Source organism: Heloderma suspectum, chromosome 17 (genome assembly GCF_057233095.1).
Source record: "Heloderma suspectum isolate Gila_16-S chromosome 17, 16-S_ref, whole genome shotgun sequence".
NCBI classification, from domain to species: domain Eukaryota; kingdom Metazoa; phylum Chordata; class Lepidosauria; order Squamata; family Helodermatidae; genus Heloderma; species Heloderma suspectum.
The window spans coordinates 22,666,926-22,684,287 of record NC_139474.1 but is presented as its reverse complement, the minus strand read 5'-3'; the positions used below and the strand labels follow the sequence as shown (position 1 = coordinate 22,684,287).

The 17,362-nt window shown below is 48.7% G+C and overlaps 1 protein-coding gene across 4 annotated transcripts in view; it reads left to right on the top strand.

Annotated features, from left to right (window-relative positions):
• The first annotated feature begins 5,341 nt into the window (after positions 1-5,341).
• Positions 5,342-17,362, top strand: part of ARHGEF11 (Rho guanine nucleotide exchange factor 11) — a 63,431-nt gene continuing 51,410 nt past the window's right edge. The window contains exons 1-2 of one of the 4 annotated variants that reach the window (XM_084823532.1): positions 5,342-5,406; positions 6,725-6,808. In XM_084823532.1, coding sequence (XP_084679658.1) covers positions 6,774-6,808 — 35 coding nt within the window. In that variant the 5' untranslated portion in view covers positions 5,342-5,406; positions 6,725-6,773. Of the gene's footprint in view, positions 5,407-6,081; positions 6,809-17,362 lie in introns of those variants that run through there. The other 3 variants (XM_084823531.1, XM_084823533.1, XM_084823534.1) reach the window with 3 other exon arrangements.

Below are 17,362 nucleotides of genomic sequence, written 5' to 3'. Positions count from 1 at the left end.
CTTACCAAGTTGCCAGCTTGATCCTGAGATAATGATATGGCTTCCATTCACTTTGATTGCCATAAGGCACTTTCTGTGTGCTAAACCTACCAATAGCTTTTGAACATGGCTACTTGTGTGTATGACATAGACTATTAAGAAGCCACATGAGCTTAGGTGTATTGAGGGATGCCTCACTGTGTATGTTGCACAATTTCCTGCATTTAGGTATATCTCCTTGTACCAAAGGGTAATGTGTGCTATTGAGGAAGATGGAAGACAATTTTTTAAAACTTAAACCAGCCTTAAGCCTATCTCTGTTTGTTCATTCGCTTATTTAAATAAGTATATTTATACATTTAAATACATTTTATTCTATGCGAGAGAAAGAGAGCTATTTCTGTGTATGGAACTTTGCAGAATTCCAGCAGGAAGGCAGATAGATCACTGCCTCCAGGAACCTGCAGTGTAAAACCTGACAGACCGTAGAAAGAGGAGGCGAGGAGGGTAAATGGGGAAAACGTGTGTTCAGCTTAGTTACACATACTTAGGCCAGCCTTCCCCAGCCTGGCTGGGGATGATGAGAATGGTAGTCTAACACATCTGGAGGGCACCAGCTTGGCAAGGCTGACAGGCCTAGGTGCTCCCAGATGAGGCTTTTATGGCACCCTCACCCTGCCTGATTCAGGGGATTTTATGGGCAGTCCTCCCGTGTTTTCCCACCACTTCTGTTTTTTTTTTTTTTCTTACTGCAGAAAATCCATTAAGAAAGAGAAAAACAATAGTTGCACAATGTCTTCTGACTATTAGTGCTAGGAACCTTCCATCTGGAAGCACCCTTAGTTTCAGTAGCGGGATGCAACATTGCAATGACATAACACTACTAGCAATAAAAAACACTCATTTTCCTCAAATGGTGAAAGTAACCATGTTGGCAAAAGAAACATGCCAAAATTCATGGCTTTAACATCAGCCACTCTCCTCCCCTGCCTTTTTTTGTTGCTTTGTTTATTTATATTTGTTTATTACATTTCTATACCACCCAGTCGCTGAAGCTCTCTTGTTTACCATCTTGCCTGATGAAGAGTTCTGAAGAACACAAAATTTTGTGACCTTTGTGTTGGCTTAATAAAAGTATTGTGCTAATATGAATTTTAGCATTTTTCTTTTGGAGTTTTCCCAAAGGATTTCCCTCCTCCCTTTTGGAACTCTTTGCTAAAGTTCTGCAATACTCTGAGCTGTTTGGGTTTTTCAAGTTAATGATACTGTAAAACCAAGGACTTTATTTTGCTGATCAGTCCCTCCTTGGGGACTGATCTCCCAAAGTTTTAAGTGTGAGGTACTGAGGTGGTTCTGGTTAACCATATTGCAACAACAACAACATTCACACCTGAGATTTTGGTGGAAGGAGATGCTGTAGGACATCAGCATCCCCTGGTGACCATCTGGGATCACTGCAAACATTGTTGCCATGCGGCTTGCAGAGATGACGTCTGCTTGTGGAGAAGCTGTGCACAGCAGACCTGAGGAGCACCCTCTTCTCTTCTCATGATGTAAACTGCCTGCAACCCTAGTCTGATCCATCCCCAACATGCAACCCAGGGCTGATTCAAAGGAGCTTCTTGCACCGATGGCATCTCCAACAATTAATTATTTTATACATGAATGTGGGCTATCAACTCTCGCTGTTCCATGCATGCTATGAAATAATAGGCTGGATAGTAATGCCAATGTAGTGTGCGGTGTATAACTGGTGGACTAGCACAGGCTATTACAACGACTGATTACATAGTATAGCTGAGCAGATACCAATGGTGAAAATTTAATACCATCAACTATTGAATAGTCTTTGAGGGTGAGCACCAGATGGTATATCAAATATTGCCAAACAGCATATACTGGGATGCTGGTATAAATAGATCACACACACACACACACACACACACACACCGGATGTCAAATATTTTGGCTTATCATTGGTATCAAAATCTCACAGACCTGCCTCCTCAAGTGGCTACGGTTTATCACTTCATTAACTTCAGCAGTAAAGTACTTCACTTCTATACTGTTCATACTGGCAGTTCAAGGGGTGTGGGGAGAGACCCACTGAGGTTCCATCTCAGTTATGATAACTTTCCTCTTCCCTCCTACCTACAAAAGCAATCTGTTCCATCCTTCCTTGGGGTCTGCTTATTGTCTAGGGAACTGTGAGGAAAAAAAAACCAGGAACATGCATGTAATTGCTGCCCAAGCCCCTTCCTCACCCACCACTCCCAGTTGCACCTTGCAGAAGAGGGAAAGAGAAGTCAGCAAAATAAGATTCCATTACCGACAGCTCAAAATAAGCCTCGCCAGCATGTGAAATGTCTGGAGGTGCACCACAGAGTACCTTAATGATCATGCACATGCTTTCACATGCATGTACATTAGAGGCAAGGTGTGTCCACACACCCACCTACCCAGAGACTAACTTGCTTGAGATTGTGGCGGGGTTGGAAGAGAGGTGGAGTTGTACCCTGAAAAATTACACCCCTCGCAACTCATGCTAACAAGGTGTAAACCAGGCGTGGGCAACTTTCCCTCCAGATGTTTTGGCCTACAACTCCCATAATCCCTCACCACCGGCTATGCTGGCTAGGGCTGATGGAGAATGGTAGGCCAAAACACCTGGAGGCCCACAACTGGCTCACCCCTGAAAACACTTATGTTTTCCTCAAGGTAAAACATTGGGCGAAGAGAGTGACTGGGGTTTCCCGGGGATAAGTTGGAGCCTACCATAGACCTCCCTCAAGACAGCTCTGAGGAGACGGGGTAACAACCACAATGGGTCTTTTTATAAAGGCCATGGGGCAGTTGTGCTCTGAGTGGGATGTGAGGAATCTCCTTGCAACAACCTGAGAGTATTTTTGAGGGGAAAGTGGGCAACTTTTTCGATAAAACCGCAGTGAGGCAGTCGTGGGGTGAAGGCCGCCCTCCCTTCCTGGAATTCAGCCCTCTCGATACTCATTTTTTGAGGCATGTGTGTGGGAAATAAATTCGTTCTGTTCTTACATTTGTGACAATGTTTACAGCCTGAAGTCTGGATTCTGGCTAGAATCATTATTATGTGTCAATAATGGAGTGTGAAGAAGAAGAGGGAGGGGAATGGTGAGGTGATTTTAATGTCTCATTTCTTAAAAGATTGCTTTACAAGATCCAGAGCTGAGTCCCGACTTTCAAAAGAGATTCCCAGACTGAGTCCCTGAAGGATCAGACTAGAATAAAGGCAGCCACCACTATCCTCCGGGGGACAAGAAGAAGAAGGCCCGAGGGAAAAGGTCCCAAATTTAGATGAAAGCCCCTCTGAGCAGGGGCTATTTTGTTTTGTCTGTGAGGTGCCATTGGTGGTGGCAGCACTGCATACATACCTAAATAAGAATATTTCTCCCCTCATAGATCCCTCAGGGCCGGCCCTGCCCTTAGGCAGAGTGAGGCGCCCACCTCTCAGGCAGCTGATCTGGGGCATCATGAAAGGGTAGCACATGGTTGATTGATGGTTGTTGCATTTTGACTCCCATGGAGAGGTACTTGAGGGGTTTTCTGCCTTGGGCGCCAAAATAATTTTGGGCAATATGCACCTTAACATGGTTAATAACTTTGGGCACTTAACACCTTAACTATTTGCCGCTCTACCTCAGACGGGAAAACGCCTCGAGCCGGCACCAGTCTCCTCACTGGCAAATGTTAAGCTGCAAGCGCTTTAAGGCAGGGACCCTTTTTTCTCTTTTGGCTCACGTAACTCTGTCAAGGAGCTGTGTGCATGGTGCCGTATGTCTACTTCTGCTATAATACATCATGAACATGATGAAGGGGCAGGCATTCCCAGTAGTACCCCACCTCCATTACAGAGTGCTCTCCTCAGAGAGGTCTGCCTGCTGCCTCCTTTGTTATCGTTTTGGTGCCTGGCAAAGACCTTTTTATTCTCTCAGGCCTTTTGATCCTGTTTTCTGCATAGTTTTATCCTTATCTTTTTACAGGGGTTGGAGGTGCTGCTTCTCCATGACCCTGATGCCTATTTTAGCCTTCATTACTTTAAATTGGTTGCTGCTTTAAGTCAACCATTTGATTGGTCTCTTTCTTTTTAATGTGGATTTTATTTATGCTTTTATTGTATGTCACCAGGAGAGCGTTGCACTATAGGGTGACTAATACATTTTTGAAAAATACATAAAGCTCCCTGAATGTACATGGATGCTTCACAGAATAACATGAGCAGAGGACAGTCTCTCCTCTGAGGAGATGCCTGTGATCAAGTGTCCACAGGGTTCCATGTATGTGTGAATAAATTATATTCTTAATGATGACGACAATGGGGAATCTCTCCCTCTCGTGTGTGTGTGTGATATATATATATATATATATGAACAGACAATTTTTAAAGCATCTTCAGACAAATTTGTTCTAGATGCCAGAAGGAACAGAGTGACTAACATAACAGAAAAATGAAAATCTTAAAACATTTCCGCTTTCGCTGTCTTTAGTTGCTCTGTTATGAATCAGTGTCCTTTAGCCAAGGTGGCCAAGGGCAGGTGTATAATTTTGTCCTTCGGCCACCTTGGCTACAGGACACTTTGACTCATTTATTTATTTATTTATTTATTTAATTTCTATACCGCCCAATAGCCGAAGCTCTCTCATAACAGAGCAGCTGAAAAAGGTGGAAGATAAAGCATTTTGCTTTAAGATTTTTTTTTCTTTTTTCTGTTTTGTTAGTCACTCAATATACGAATGTTGTTGTTCAGTCGCTCAGTCGTGTCCGACTGTTCGTGACCCCTGGACCAGAGCACGCCAGGCCTTCCTGTCCTGCGCTCTCTCCCGGAGCGCGCTCAAGTTCATCTATATATGAGTATCGGTGTCTTAATGATGGGGGATCTGTTCCTCCTACCCCTATGCGTGTGCACGCGCGCGCGCGCGCGTGTGTGTGTATATATATATATATATATACACACACACACACATATATATGGAATAGATGATGATAATAACGACGGAGGATGCCCGCCTCCTGTATCTGTCCATGAATTAATAATAGCCCTGAAGATGATGGTGGGGGATCCCCCCGTTCCCCCCCGCTCCTCCCCCCTGCTGCAGAGGGAAGCCTCCCGCGGGAAGGAGCAAGGGGCGGGACTAGATGGGAAGGAGAAGAGCAGAAGGGGAAGGAGCGGGAGAGGCCGCGCCGCTTCCAGCCTCCTGCTGCAGCCCGAGCTGGACCGGCCAGAGCAGGAGGAGGAAAAGAGGGGCAGGCAGGGAGGAGAGAAAGAGCCAGCCGCGCTCCCGCCGCCGCCTGGCCCGGCCCGGCCCGGCCCGGCCCCGCTCTCCTCCTCTCTCCCCTTCCCGCGCCCCGCCCCCTGCGTAGGGCAGGGCCGGCCCGGAGAGGAGGGAGAGAAGGTGGGGGAGTGGGCTGGGAAAGGCTGGGGCTCGAGGGCTCCGACTAGGCCGCTCGGTCTGCGGGAAAACCCTGCCGCCGCCGCCGGCAGCAGAGGGGCGGCGCAGCGGGCGAGCAGCCTGTCCCCGCCGGGCAGCCGGCGGGGCTCGACGCCGTGGGAAGGCGGCCTGGCCGAAAAGCCGCCCCGCAGGGCGAGGAAAAGCAGGGGCTGCTCGCAGCCTCCCGCCGGGGACGGGATGCAGCCGCCGGAGGGAGCCGCCGCCGCGCGCCGGGGCTGCAGGGCTCGCGCCCGCCGTTAGGCTGCTTCGCGCTGGGCGAAGACCCGGCGGGCCGCGAGGGCCGGGAGGAAAAGCCGCGGGGGGAGGGGGGCGAGGAGGCCCCCGCCCTCCATGGGAAGTCGCTTCCCTGATTCATTGCCCCGGCTGCAGCCAGCTCCGGGGGGAGGCTGCGCCCCTTCCCGGGGAAGCTGGAGGGGCGGCGGGGAAGCCCACGGCGCCGGGGGGCGTCTTTCGCGAGAGGCGCGGCGCTGCGGCGGCGGCGCGGGCGGGCTCCGCGGTCTGGGCTGCTGCCCCGAGCCGGGCGGCGGCGGCGCGGCGCTTGAGAGGCGCTTGCCTTGCCTCGCTCGCGCTCTGCGTCCCCCTGCAAAACAACGTTGTGCTGTGGGTATTTCCCCCTCCCCTTGGCTGGCTCGGTGTTTACAAGAAATGGGTTCGAGCCCCTTTTTATTGAACGATTGAACTGGATGTGGCCTCTGTGCATTTGGTGGGTAATTTTTTTTTATTTATTAATGATCCCGAGGGGGGGAACTCGCCACAGAAAGACGCAAAACGGCTAAGCAGGAGAAGAAGTTGGGTATCTCTCTCTCAAGCTACTCTCACACACACACACACTCGTTAAAGGCCAGATATTTTATCTAGTTTGCTGTCTCCTCTTTTCTCTGTGTCCTTTGCCAACAGAAGAACAGCTGGTAAAACTGGATTATAAGGATGTTTTGATCTGTGTTTTGCAGTTAAGACTTAAATATTGGGATGGAAATCTGTCTTCATTCCACTTGGCTCTTCCGATAGCATTTATAACCTTGAACAACATTTATTTTTTTTGGGGGGGGGAGAGTTATTTAAAAAAAAGGAATCGTAAAAAACCGCGAAGAAAACAAGATCTCCAGAGGCTGGGGAAAATGTCTGGATCTAAACTCAGGATGGACTTAAAGATTCCAGACTCTTGACTGCAGGAGAAAATCAATTTGTCATCTTCTCTTTGTGAGAAAATAACTTGTAAGATTTGCAACTAAAATTATATTTAAAAACACACTGCGCACAGGTGAAGACCCGGGGCAACCACCCTGGTGTTCTGGACTTGACAACAAACCATGAACATGAGACCACCCCAGACTGCACTGGACAGGTAATGATGGCGTTTCTTCTCTCTCTCTTTTTTGTTGGCTTTCATTGGGGCCCAGCTTTTGTGGCCACTAGTTAATTTATGAATGGGTGAGCGTAAGTGTGTGAGAGGGAGAAATTGGCTGAGTCCAGGTTTCTAGTGGGTTGGCATTTACTCAAGGCATTGGTAATGGTCATGCGACTTGGCCCTGTGTGTTTGGGAATGCCCTGAGTTTTCTCTGTCTCTGTATGGGAGATACTTTCGGGTGTGATGCCATGTTTTTTTAAAAATGCCTTTAAGTAACTGAACTCTGTGCAGCTTGTCATTTTTCCTTTGCGTTCCAGTTTCCTTGGTTCAGCCTGTAGAGACAGCAGAGGACTCTGTCTAGGCCATTGGGTTTCAAACGGTGTCCTGAGGAATCCTGAGGTTCCTCTATGGGAAATGGGCCGTGGCGGATGAAGGGTAGCCTTTCCGCTGCCAGTGGTCCTCCCTTGTCAAGCATTGTGTGTAGGGTTCTATGAAACCACTTACCTGTTCCATAAGTGGCATCCGCGGTGGGGGGGGAGGCGCTCCGCCCCCCCCCCAGTCCTCCCCGGCCAGATCCGCTCCGTGGCAACTCCACGGAGCCGCCGGCCGGGTGCATCCGCAGCAGGACATCCTTTACGCCATTTGCGTCCCTGCCTTTTGCCATGATAGGCTACGTAAGTACTTACGTAGCCGATCATGGCCTACGCAGGGACGCATGTGGCATCCCTGTGTTAGCCGTGATAGGGTACGTAAATACTTATGAAGCCTATCACGCCATTCGAAGGAAGGCGAATGGCCACCATTCGCGGAGCACTGGATGGCCGACGCCAGGTAGGCTCCGTTCCGGGCCCATTTCGCGGGGTGGCGGGAGGGGTTTCTTTGTTCTGCCATGGATTCTGGGGGGCTGAATTCACTGGAATTTGGCCTCCCTGGAATCCATGGTGGAATTCTCTAACATCCCTAGTTGTATGGCCCTGCCAAATGTTGGGTGTATTCTAGGGTGCCCTGCCAGTTTACATGGGACCGTGTAAAGGGCCTGCTTGTCAATGCGTGCCCTGTGTGAACCAATTGTGTCCTGATAGAGCGTTCCCCAGAATCCTTTACAGTGTGCATGGATTCCATAGCAGATAGTCCAGATGGGGAAAGCATTCCTCTGAAGGTAGATATGCCGAAAGCTATTGGCCTCTGTCTTGAGTCATTCTTTGTCAGGTGCCTCCTGCTGGATAGAGCCTATCCCATGAAAAACCCACAGTGGTTGAAGCTGCCAGGACTCCTGGGTCTGAGCTCTGGTGGACATGGGGAAAACTAAGACTACCAGCTACCACTGTAAACGATAGAGTATTGCCAGTGGTGTGGATGTGTCCAGACCTGACTAAGCATCATGGGAGCTATTACCAGTAGCCAGAACTGATTCTGGCCAAAACAAATAAGGCAGATTCATGAAGGAATGGATTTATGGCTTGAACATGGCTCTGTGGAGCCTCATGCTCAGAAGCAGTAAACCTCTGAATCCCTTGTGCGGGAGAGTGACGCTGGAAGAGGGCTGTTGCCTTCATCTCCTGCTTGTGTGCTTCCTGGAGGCATCTAATTGGCCACTGTAGGGAGGAAGGAAGGAAGGAAGGAAGGAGGATGCTGGCTGTGATGGACCCCTTTTGGTCTGACCCAGTTGCAGGGCTCCTCTTATGCTCTGTGGCCCCCAGGGCAAGTTTTTTCATGACCAAAAATGCTGCCACAAATATACCACTGGTGGTGAAGGAGCACTGCGAACTTTTAGCTATGGGGTGACTAATGCATTTTAGAAATAGTGTATAATAATAAAAGAGGATGTGTGTCTGTCCGTCAGCACCATAAGCACCAAGACCATGCAACCTTGACACCTGAAACTTGGCACACATACTGAAGGGGCCCTAGGGGTGTACACCTTGGGGTTATTTAGTTTGTTACATGCATTAATTAATTTTAATTAATTTTAATGTGTGTTGCGGAAGCCTGCAGTAACCTCTTCAGTCACTGGGGGTAGGCTTCTCTGAGCATAGCTTTGCAGTTGATACGGTTTGAAGCCAGGAAATATTAGTAGGATGAGGGACAGAATTATATGCCTACCTCCTCTGCCCTGCTGTGGAGCACCCTCCCCTCAGGAGAATGGAATGGACAGACACCCCCCCCCCCCCGTGGGCTGCTGGGCACATCATTGTGCGGGCCGTGCCTAGGGCTGCCAGTGGGCATGGCTTCCTTCAGATGGGGCTGGCATAACGTGTGCAACTCTGACGAGGGTGTAGGTTTGCTTGAAGGCTTTGCTGTATTAGATTAAGGGGTTTTCCAACCTGTGAAGCTGGATCTGTTTGCTAGCAATAAATAAATAGGTGCCTAGTATTGCATTAAGTGATGATCTGATGATGGTAACATTACTGAGGCATGTCTGACAGAACATAGCGTGCTTGCCTGTTTCCTTGTGACAGTGTAATGACTTCAGGTAAGCTAGTGGGGAAGACTTTGTAATGGGTGTGAGAATGTTCTGGTTTTGTTTTCTCCTCTTCCTGTTAGTTATATGCCCCCAAATCACTTGATGTTGGTAAGCGTTGGAAAATGGGTGAACAAAGTGTTTGTAGATTCAGAGCTTGTATTTCAAATGTTCATACTCTGCACTTCCATCCGCATGATTTGCTAGGCGGTTTAGGAAATAAAACAATGAAGAGTCTTGTGGCTTCTTAAAGACCAACACATCTGGCATAAGCTTTCGTGGACAGTGTGAACTTCTTCAGATGAAGTGTGTCCATGGAAGCTTATGCCAGATGTGCTGGTCTTTAAGGTGCCACAAGACTCTTCGTTCTTTCTGCTGCAGCAGATTAACACGGCTACCCCTCTAGAAAGACACTTTAAAAGGACAGTGACATCCTCACAGAGAGAGCAACAAGACAACGCAATAAAGGAATGGACTATTTGCAGTCCCAGATAACACCCTGAAATGTCCATCTTGTCTGAACCCCACTCATGCTGGGTTTCCTTTGAGAAGGAGTTCCATGTAGTTGGCACCACCACTGAAAAGGTGCTGTATAATTCCTTTGGAACTCCTTAGTGACGTCTTTGCCTGTACAATTCATTCTGCCCCATTTCCAGCCCATGCAGTCCTCTGTGCAGCCTAGCTCACACAGTTGGCAAGCAGGGTCTTGGATGGTGGTCTGGAAGAACAGGAACCCCCAATGGTGCATCTGACTTCAGCAGTGTGGTTAGCTGGTGCTGTGGGATTAAGGTAGAGCAGCGATGTTGATGCCGGCAACTCATTTTATGTGTGTGTGTGTGTGTGTGTGTGTGTGTGTGTGTAGGATTCAGGTAGTGATGCAAGCAGAAATATGTGCAAACAAGGCTCAGTTGGGGCAAGTCCCTGTTGCACCCTGCTTCTCAAGAGGCTTTTGTTTTTCTCCCCCCATCTTAAACCTCCTCTAGGGTGGACGGGTGCAAGATAAAATACCTCTTTGTATGTTCTCCTTTCTGTTCCTCTCCCCACCCCTCCACTTTCAACCTTCTTAGCTTCACTCAAGGAATTTTGCCATTAGTGTTGCTAGATTTTTGAATTCTACCTAGCTAGAAGCTGATCTGGGCAGCTTAATGTGCTGAGCCATGTTTGCGATGGGCAGGGGAGGCAAATTCGAAACGATGCTGTGTTGTCATTCTGTGGAGGGACTTTGGAGGTCATGTAGTCCAACCTCCTCTCCCATTGGTTCTTAGGTTCTTCAGCATAGCACTTCCTGACTTCAGTGAGTACTCTGACAAGGTGATGAGCTTAGCTCTTCCTTGGTAATCCTAGTGGGTTTGGAATGGTATATTGATACTCAGGAGCACAGGAAGTGGCCTTTATATCAGGGCTCAGTGCTGCTTTTTCTGACTGGCAGAGGATCTCTTCAGGATCTCAGGCAGAAAAGAGGGTGCCTGACATCCAGGGATTGAACCTGGAACCTCCTTTCTGTGTGCAAAACATGTGTTTTACTACTGAGCTCCAGCTCCTTCTCCAATATAAGCTTATGATATGTTAGGGGGTAGAGGTAGGTGACTAAAAAGTTCAGACAGCACAGACTGAAACCATCAGTCCATCTAACCCAGTAAAATCAAAAAGCTGGATGGGGTCTTAAAGATCATCGGTCCATCCCTGTGCAATGCAGGATGCAGCCACAGCACCGCTGCTTAGATGTCTATCCAGACTGCTTAAATACCTCCACTAAAGGACAACCTGCCTCCTCCCAAGGCAGCCTGCTAAACCAAGAATTGTCAGTTTTATGAGTCTCCTCATTTTTAGCCAAAATCTGCTTCCCTGCCATTCCTACCCCTTGGTTTGAGTTCTGCCCTCTGGAGCAACCAAGAGCAACTGTGGCCCACCTCGTGCATGAGAGCCCTTCGGCTCTTTGAAGACTGCTGTCCTGTCCCTGCTCGGTGTTCTCTTCTCCAGGCTGCAGACACCCAGCCCTTCCAAGCGTTCCTCACGGAACTGGGTTTCCAGACCCCTCACCACCCTGGCTGCTTCTCTCTGGACGCTCCCCAACTTGTCAGTGTCCTCCTTAAAATGGGGTGTCCAGAACTGGACGCATTCTCCGGTGCGGCCTGGCCAGCCTAGAACAGAGAGGAACTATTATTTCCTGTGATCTGGACATCTTCTGTTCATGCACCCAAGATCACAATAGCATTTTTAGCAGTTGTATCAGACTGCTGGCTCATGTTCAGCTTGTGATCCACTAAGACACCTAGGTTCTTTTCACATGTATGGCTGCCAAGCCTGATCTCCCCCATCTTATACTCGTGCCTTGCGGGGCGGGGGTTGGTACCTAATGCAGGAGTTTTACATATATCTTTGCTGAATTCCATCTTCCTGGCTTTGGCCTAGTATTCCAGCCTGTCAAGGTTGGTTTGAATCTTGCTTCTGTTTTCTGTGGTGTTGGCTGTCCCTCCCAGCTTCGTGTCACCTGCAGATTTGATAAGCCTCCTGTCTATGCCCCCATCCAAGTCATTTATGAAAAAGTTGAAAGCACAGGGCCTGGGACAGGGCACTGTGCGCTCTGCTCAAGGTCTCCCTCCAGGATGCCACAGAGCCATTAAGGAGCACTCCTGAGTACAGTTGTTGTTGTTGTTGTTAATTACATTTCTATAACACCCAATAGCCGGAGCTCTCTGGGCGGTTTACAAAGACTAAAAACATTAAAAATACAATATGCAGTGATTATACAGTTGTTCAACCAGCCATGGATACCCCTAGCAGTAGTATCTTTGTCCAGCCCACATTTTACCATCAAAGTATCCTGCGATATCTGCAAGGATATCGCAGGATACTTTGTCAAACACTTCGCTGAAATTAAGATTCACTACACTATAATCTCATCTGTCCTGGTTGGCAGCAGCTCTGCAAGTGGTTTTTCTCAGCCCGGTGACCCCAAACCTTTCAACTGCAGATGCTGGGGACACTGGGAAATAGGAATAAGGAACTGGTGCCACCAGCCTTTTGCCAGAGAGTGAACCTGGGTCCTTCCGCATGCGAGGCAGGAGCTTTGCCATCCAGCTATGGCTCTTGCCTCTTGTGCAGAATGGATAGCGGGGGCCGTTCCTGTTACTTAATACTGGGGTGATGGAGGTGGCCAGCGTCACAGCAGGACCCGAAAGCTTTGGTGTGAGTAGCTGGGAACCCCGAGCCCAGGTCCCTCTTGACTTGGACCTGTCGAGCGTCAGGGTGCCAGAGGGTTTGTCACCCAGCCTCCTCCTGCCTTGACTTAGGAAACGTTAATACTGAGGCCATTGAGTTCTCCACGCATCCTCAAGAAAATGGGATCTTTAGAAACACAATTTTAAAAGAAAAAGAAAAAACGGGGGATTGTTATTAATCCTTTACAGACATGGAGAAAAACATGGTCTTGTGGATTGTGTCTGGCTAAAGGTGTGTGTGTGTGTGTGTGAGAGAGAGAGAGAGAATGAGCAGGAGTTCTGCTTGCGGGTGGTGGTGGTGGAGAGTTCAGTCCTTGCTGTCCTGTGCTGCTCCTGGTCTCCTTTCTGTAACATCTTCTGTTGGGACCGATGCTCTGCAACATCTGTACTTGGCGCTCTTTCCTTGCTCCCAAGTATTCAATTCTTTTAAAACCATGTTCTTGGAAGCAGAGCAAATAAGACCAAACAAGCAATTTAGTTGCAGTATTTGCATTTCCGTGAAGCAGACACTGGATTTCTTGGGCACAGGTTTCTCTCTTTCTCTCTTAATGAATGTAAAAATATATAACATTTAGAAACAATAAATGATAGCAGTGGAATGGGCCCAATGTTTGACTGTTACAGTATTGCAACAGATATTTCTCTACTTCAAAATATAATGAAGTTAATTTTTTAAAAACAGTGATGCGTCTCCAAAGATTTTTCTGATAAAAGAAGAAAGCTGCCACAGTGAAGATTACCTACAGCACATTTGGAGGGTGCTGTTTTTCTTCAATGCAGGGACAGGCAACCTGACTATTGGCCATGGGAGTTGTAGTCCAAAGTATCTAGAAGGCATCAGGTTGCACCCCCCTGTTCTAATGTAGAACAAGTGAGTTACTTAATCACTGTAGTTTGGCTTTTTCAAAAGAGGTAAGCACTATTTGGAATGCACATGTTTTTTTAAAAAACAGATACCAACACGGGCATGCTGCGTGACTTGCAGTCTAATCCTTTCCATCAGGGTTTACTTGAATGTATGTCCCCCAGCAGTGAGTTAGGCAGGACTTGCTCCCAAACCATTCTGCCCCAAACCGTTTTGCTTGGGTTTGTAACCATTGAAGCACGTCCTTGCAGAATTTGGGCTATCTTCATAGCCGTTCCTATTGGCCCTGCTGGGGAGTGGCTGATGCTGTGGGCTAGCCTCTCACTGCCTCATGGGCCCAAGTGAACCTAGCTTGACCTATCGATAGTCCGTAGGGAGGCAGCCTCCGAGTTTAGTTCTGTACTCTGTGCCAGCCTTTCCCAACTTGGTGCCCTCCAGAGGTGTTGGACTGCAACTCCCATCATTCCCAGCCAGCACTGCCACACCTCTGGAAGGCACCAAGTTGGGGAAAGCTGCTGCTTTGTGCAGACAGGAAATGGTGTCCCTACGCAGGAGGAATATAAGAGGAGCCCTGCGGCTGGGTCACACCAAGGTCCATCGTGCCCAGCATCCTGTTCACACAGGTGCCAGCCAGATGCCCCCATGAGAAGTCCACGAGGAGGACCTGAGTGCAACAGCATCCTTCCATTCATGTTAGAGAGGAGCCATAGCTCAGTGTGATAGAGCGTATGCTTTGCATGCACAAAGTCCCAGGTTCGATCCCCAGCATCTCATGTTAGGGCTGGGAAAACTCCCACCTGAAACGCTGGTGAGCCGCAGCTGCCAGTCAATGTTGACAGTGCTCAGCTAGATGGACCAAGTGGTGTCTGAGTCAGTATAAGGCAGCTTCTGATGTTCCCTAGCGACTTGTGTACATAGGCATACTGCCTGTGATACTGGAGGTAGCATATAGCCGTGATGATTAGTAGCCATTGATCGCTTCAACTTCCATGAATTTGTCTAACCCCCTTTTAAGCCATCCAAACTGGTGGCCTTCACTAATGGTGACCATCACTCTTCTAACAGTTGCAGTGACTTGGCACAGAATAGGGCGATGCTCTCATTCAGGGGTAGTGAAACATCTTTTTATTTTTATTTACTATATTCTTATACCACCCCATAGCCGAAGTTCTCTGGGTGGTTTACAAAAGTTAAAACAGTAAAATACAATATACGAAGTTTAAAAACCATACTGTAATGCGCTCTATGTGGGGTTACCCTCGAAGACAGTTCAGAAGTCGCAGTTGGTGCAGAACGCAGCGGCCTGCCTGATTAAAGGCAGCTGTTGGCGAGACCACATCACTCCAGTGCTGAAGGAGTTACACTGGTTGCCAGTTGTTTTTTGGGCCCAATTCAAGGCGTTGGCATTGACCTTTAAAACTCTATATGGTTCCGGCCCAGCCTATCTCAAGGAGCACCTCCAGCAACACCAGGGACGACGCTCAATGAGATCGGCCTCGGAGGGCCTTCTGTCTGTCCCATCAGCCAGGACAGCTAGGCTGGTGAGGATTAGGGAGAGGGCCTTTTCTGTAGTGGCCCCCACTCTGTGGAATTCCCTCCCTAGTGACCTCTGCCATGCCCCCTCTTTGATGAGCTTCCACCGGGCTTTGAAAACCTGACTGTTCAGGTGGGCATTTGGGGTGGGTTAGGGTTTTTTAGCGCAGTGTTGTTTTGTTATTTTGTTATATTTTTGTTGTTGTTCAGTTGATTATGTAAATTAGTTATTCGTATTGTACACCGCCTAGAATGGCCAGGTAGCCGACCAGATGGGCGGCTAATAAATCAAATAAATATATACAAACAACATAAACTAAAAACAACTTTGAACTAAAAATGATTTTTAAAAACTCTAAAGATAAAACACAGCTTAAAACAACACTTCCTAAAACAGCATACAAAAGTCGGCAAGAGGAACAAGAGTTCTCAAAAGGGAAGGCCTGCCGGAATAATAGCGCCGTTAATGCCTGCATAAAACCTTCCAGGAGGTCAGCAGGTGCATGTCAACTGGCAGGTCATTCCACAACTGAGGGGCGGCAAAGGAAAAGGTCCTCTTGCGCGTGGCTGCCAATCTCACACTAGGCAGTCCTAGGCAGGGAGCCCTCTGAGTACCTGAGGTGGTGGACTGGGATGTCGGGGAGAGGGCGCTCCCTAAGATACCTTGGACCTAGACCATAGGGCTCTAAAGGTAAGAACCAGCACTTTATATTTTGCTCGGAAACAAATTGGCAGCTGGTGTAAAGATTTTAAAACTGGTGTAATATGGTCTCCACGGGATGTCCCGGAGACCAACCTGGCTGCCATATTCTGTACCAGTTGAAGTTTCCGAACTAAATATAAAGGCGGCCCCAAGTGATATAAAGGCAGCCCCAAGTGCAGCGCAGTGCAGAAATCAAGCCTAGAGGTTACCAGCGCGTGCATCATCGTTACCAGGTCCACGTATTCCAGGAATGGGCGTAGCTGGCGTATCAGCCGAAGTTGATAACAGGGACTTCTCACCGTGGCCTCCACCTGGGGTGCCAGGAACAGGGTTGGGTCAAGAAGCACCCCCAGGCTACGAACTTGCTCCTTCAGGGGGAGTGCAACCCCATCCAGAACTGGTTGACATACCTCAGCACCTGAATTAGGACCCTTCACGATGAGCACCTCTGTCTTGCCGGGATTCAACTTCAGCTTGTTCTCCCTCACCCAGCCCATTACCGACTTCAGGCAGTCATTCAGAGGAGTCATACCTCCCCTGGATAAAGTTGTTAAGGAGAAATGGATTTGGGTGTCATCAGCATACTGATAACCCCGAGCCCCAACCCTCCTGATGATCTCTCCCAGCGATTTCATGCAGATAGTGAACAGCAACAGGGATAGAATGGAGCCCTGAGGGACTCCACATAATAGTTCCTTTTTCGAGGAACAACTATCCCTGAGCGACACCATCTGGAACCATCCTGTGAGGAAGGAGCAGAACCACTGCAGAGCAGTTCCCCCAACCCCCAACTCCCTCAGGTGACCCAGAAGGATACCATGATCGATGGTATCGAATGCCACTGAGAGATCCGAAAGAATCAACAGGGATGCCCTCCCGCTATCAACAATTCTATGAAATGTGTGTGCTGATGGGCACTTGATATTGACAGAATGCAACCGCCCCTTGTCTGTGCACTCTGCCTTTGTGTTAGTTAAGCCTCTCCAGAAAGCAGCAGCAGCAGCCCCCGTCCATCCTGCACAGGAAATCAGATTAAATGGACAAGGCCAGCACTGGAGGGGCAGTTTTGTCTTTCTGGATGTCAACTAGCGTGGATGGAGGCTGGCCGGTTGGTCTGCTTACAGGCCTGGCTGGCTGGAAGAAGCCCCTTGGCTGCCCCACGCCTCCCCGTTCATAACCAAGGCCTTCTGTGGAAAGTGAAAACATTTCTCCCTCCAACCCCGGCCTTGAATCATTGTCTCCAAGCAGGCTCCGAGGACCCATATCTGAGGTATTTTAAGAACCATCGTGGTCACGCAAGCTTCTCTCTAGCAAATTATTAGACTTTGGTTGGGTGAGCTGGAACATCTGAGCCCAGGAGGTCTTCCCCAGCTGTCGCTTTCCCCACTGCTGTCTTGCCTTTATGGAAATGGATATAGTATTCGAGATTGGATGGACCCCCAGTGGCACAGAGTGTGCATGTGCAAGCACATACATAGTTGATTGTGCATTGACCCAGCTGCGAAGGTATCAAGGGTCTGTGTGTGTGTGCTGGCGGAGGAGGGATTCCCCCCATTTAGTGCATGAGCAGAGAGATGGCTGATTTGAAAATTACATTCAGTGTATGCTGTGTGTGTGTGTGTGTGTGTGTGTGTAGGGGGGTAAGTTGTGGTAGCTTCAGACAGGAACATCAGGGGTTCCGCTGGCCACAGTTCTTGCTGCTCTCGGACTTCTTTGTTGCCATTGTGCCAACTGGACGGTATCCTTGCTTCTGTGGCTGGCACTTGGC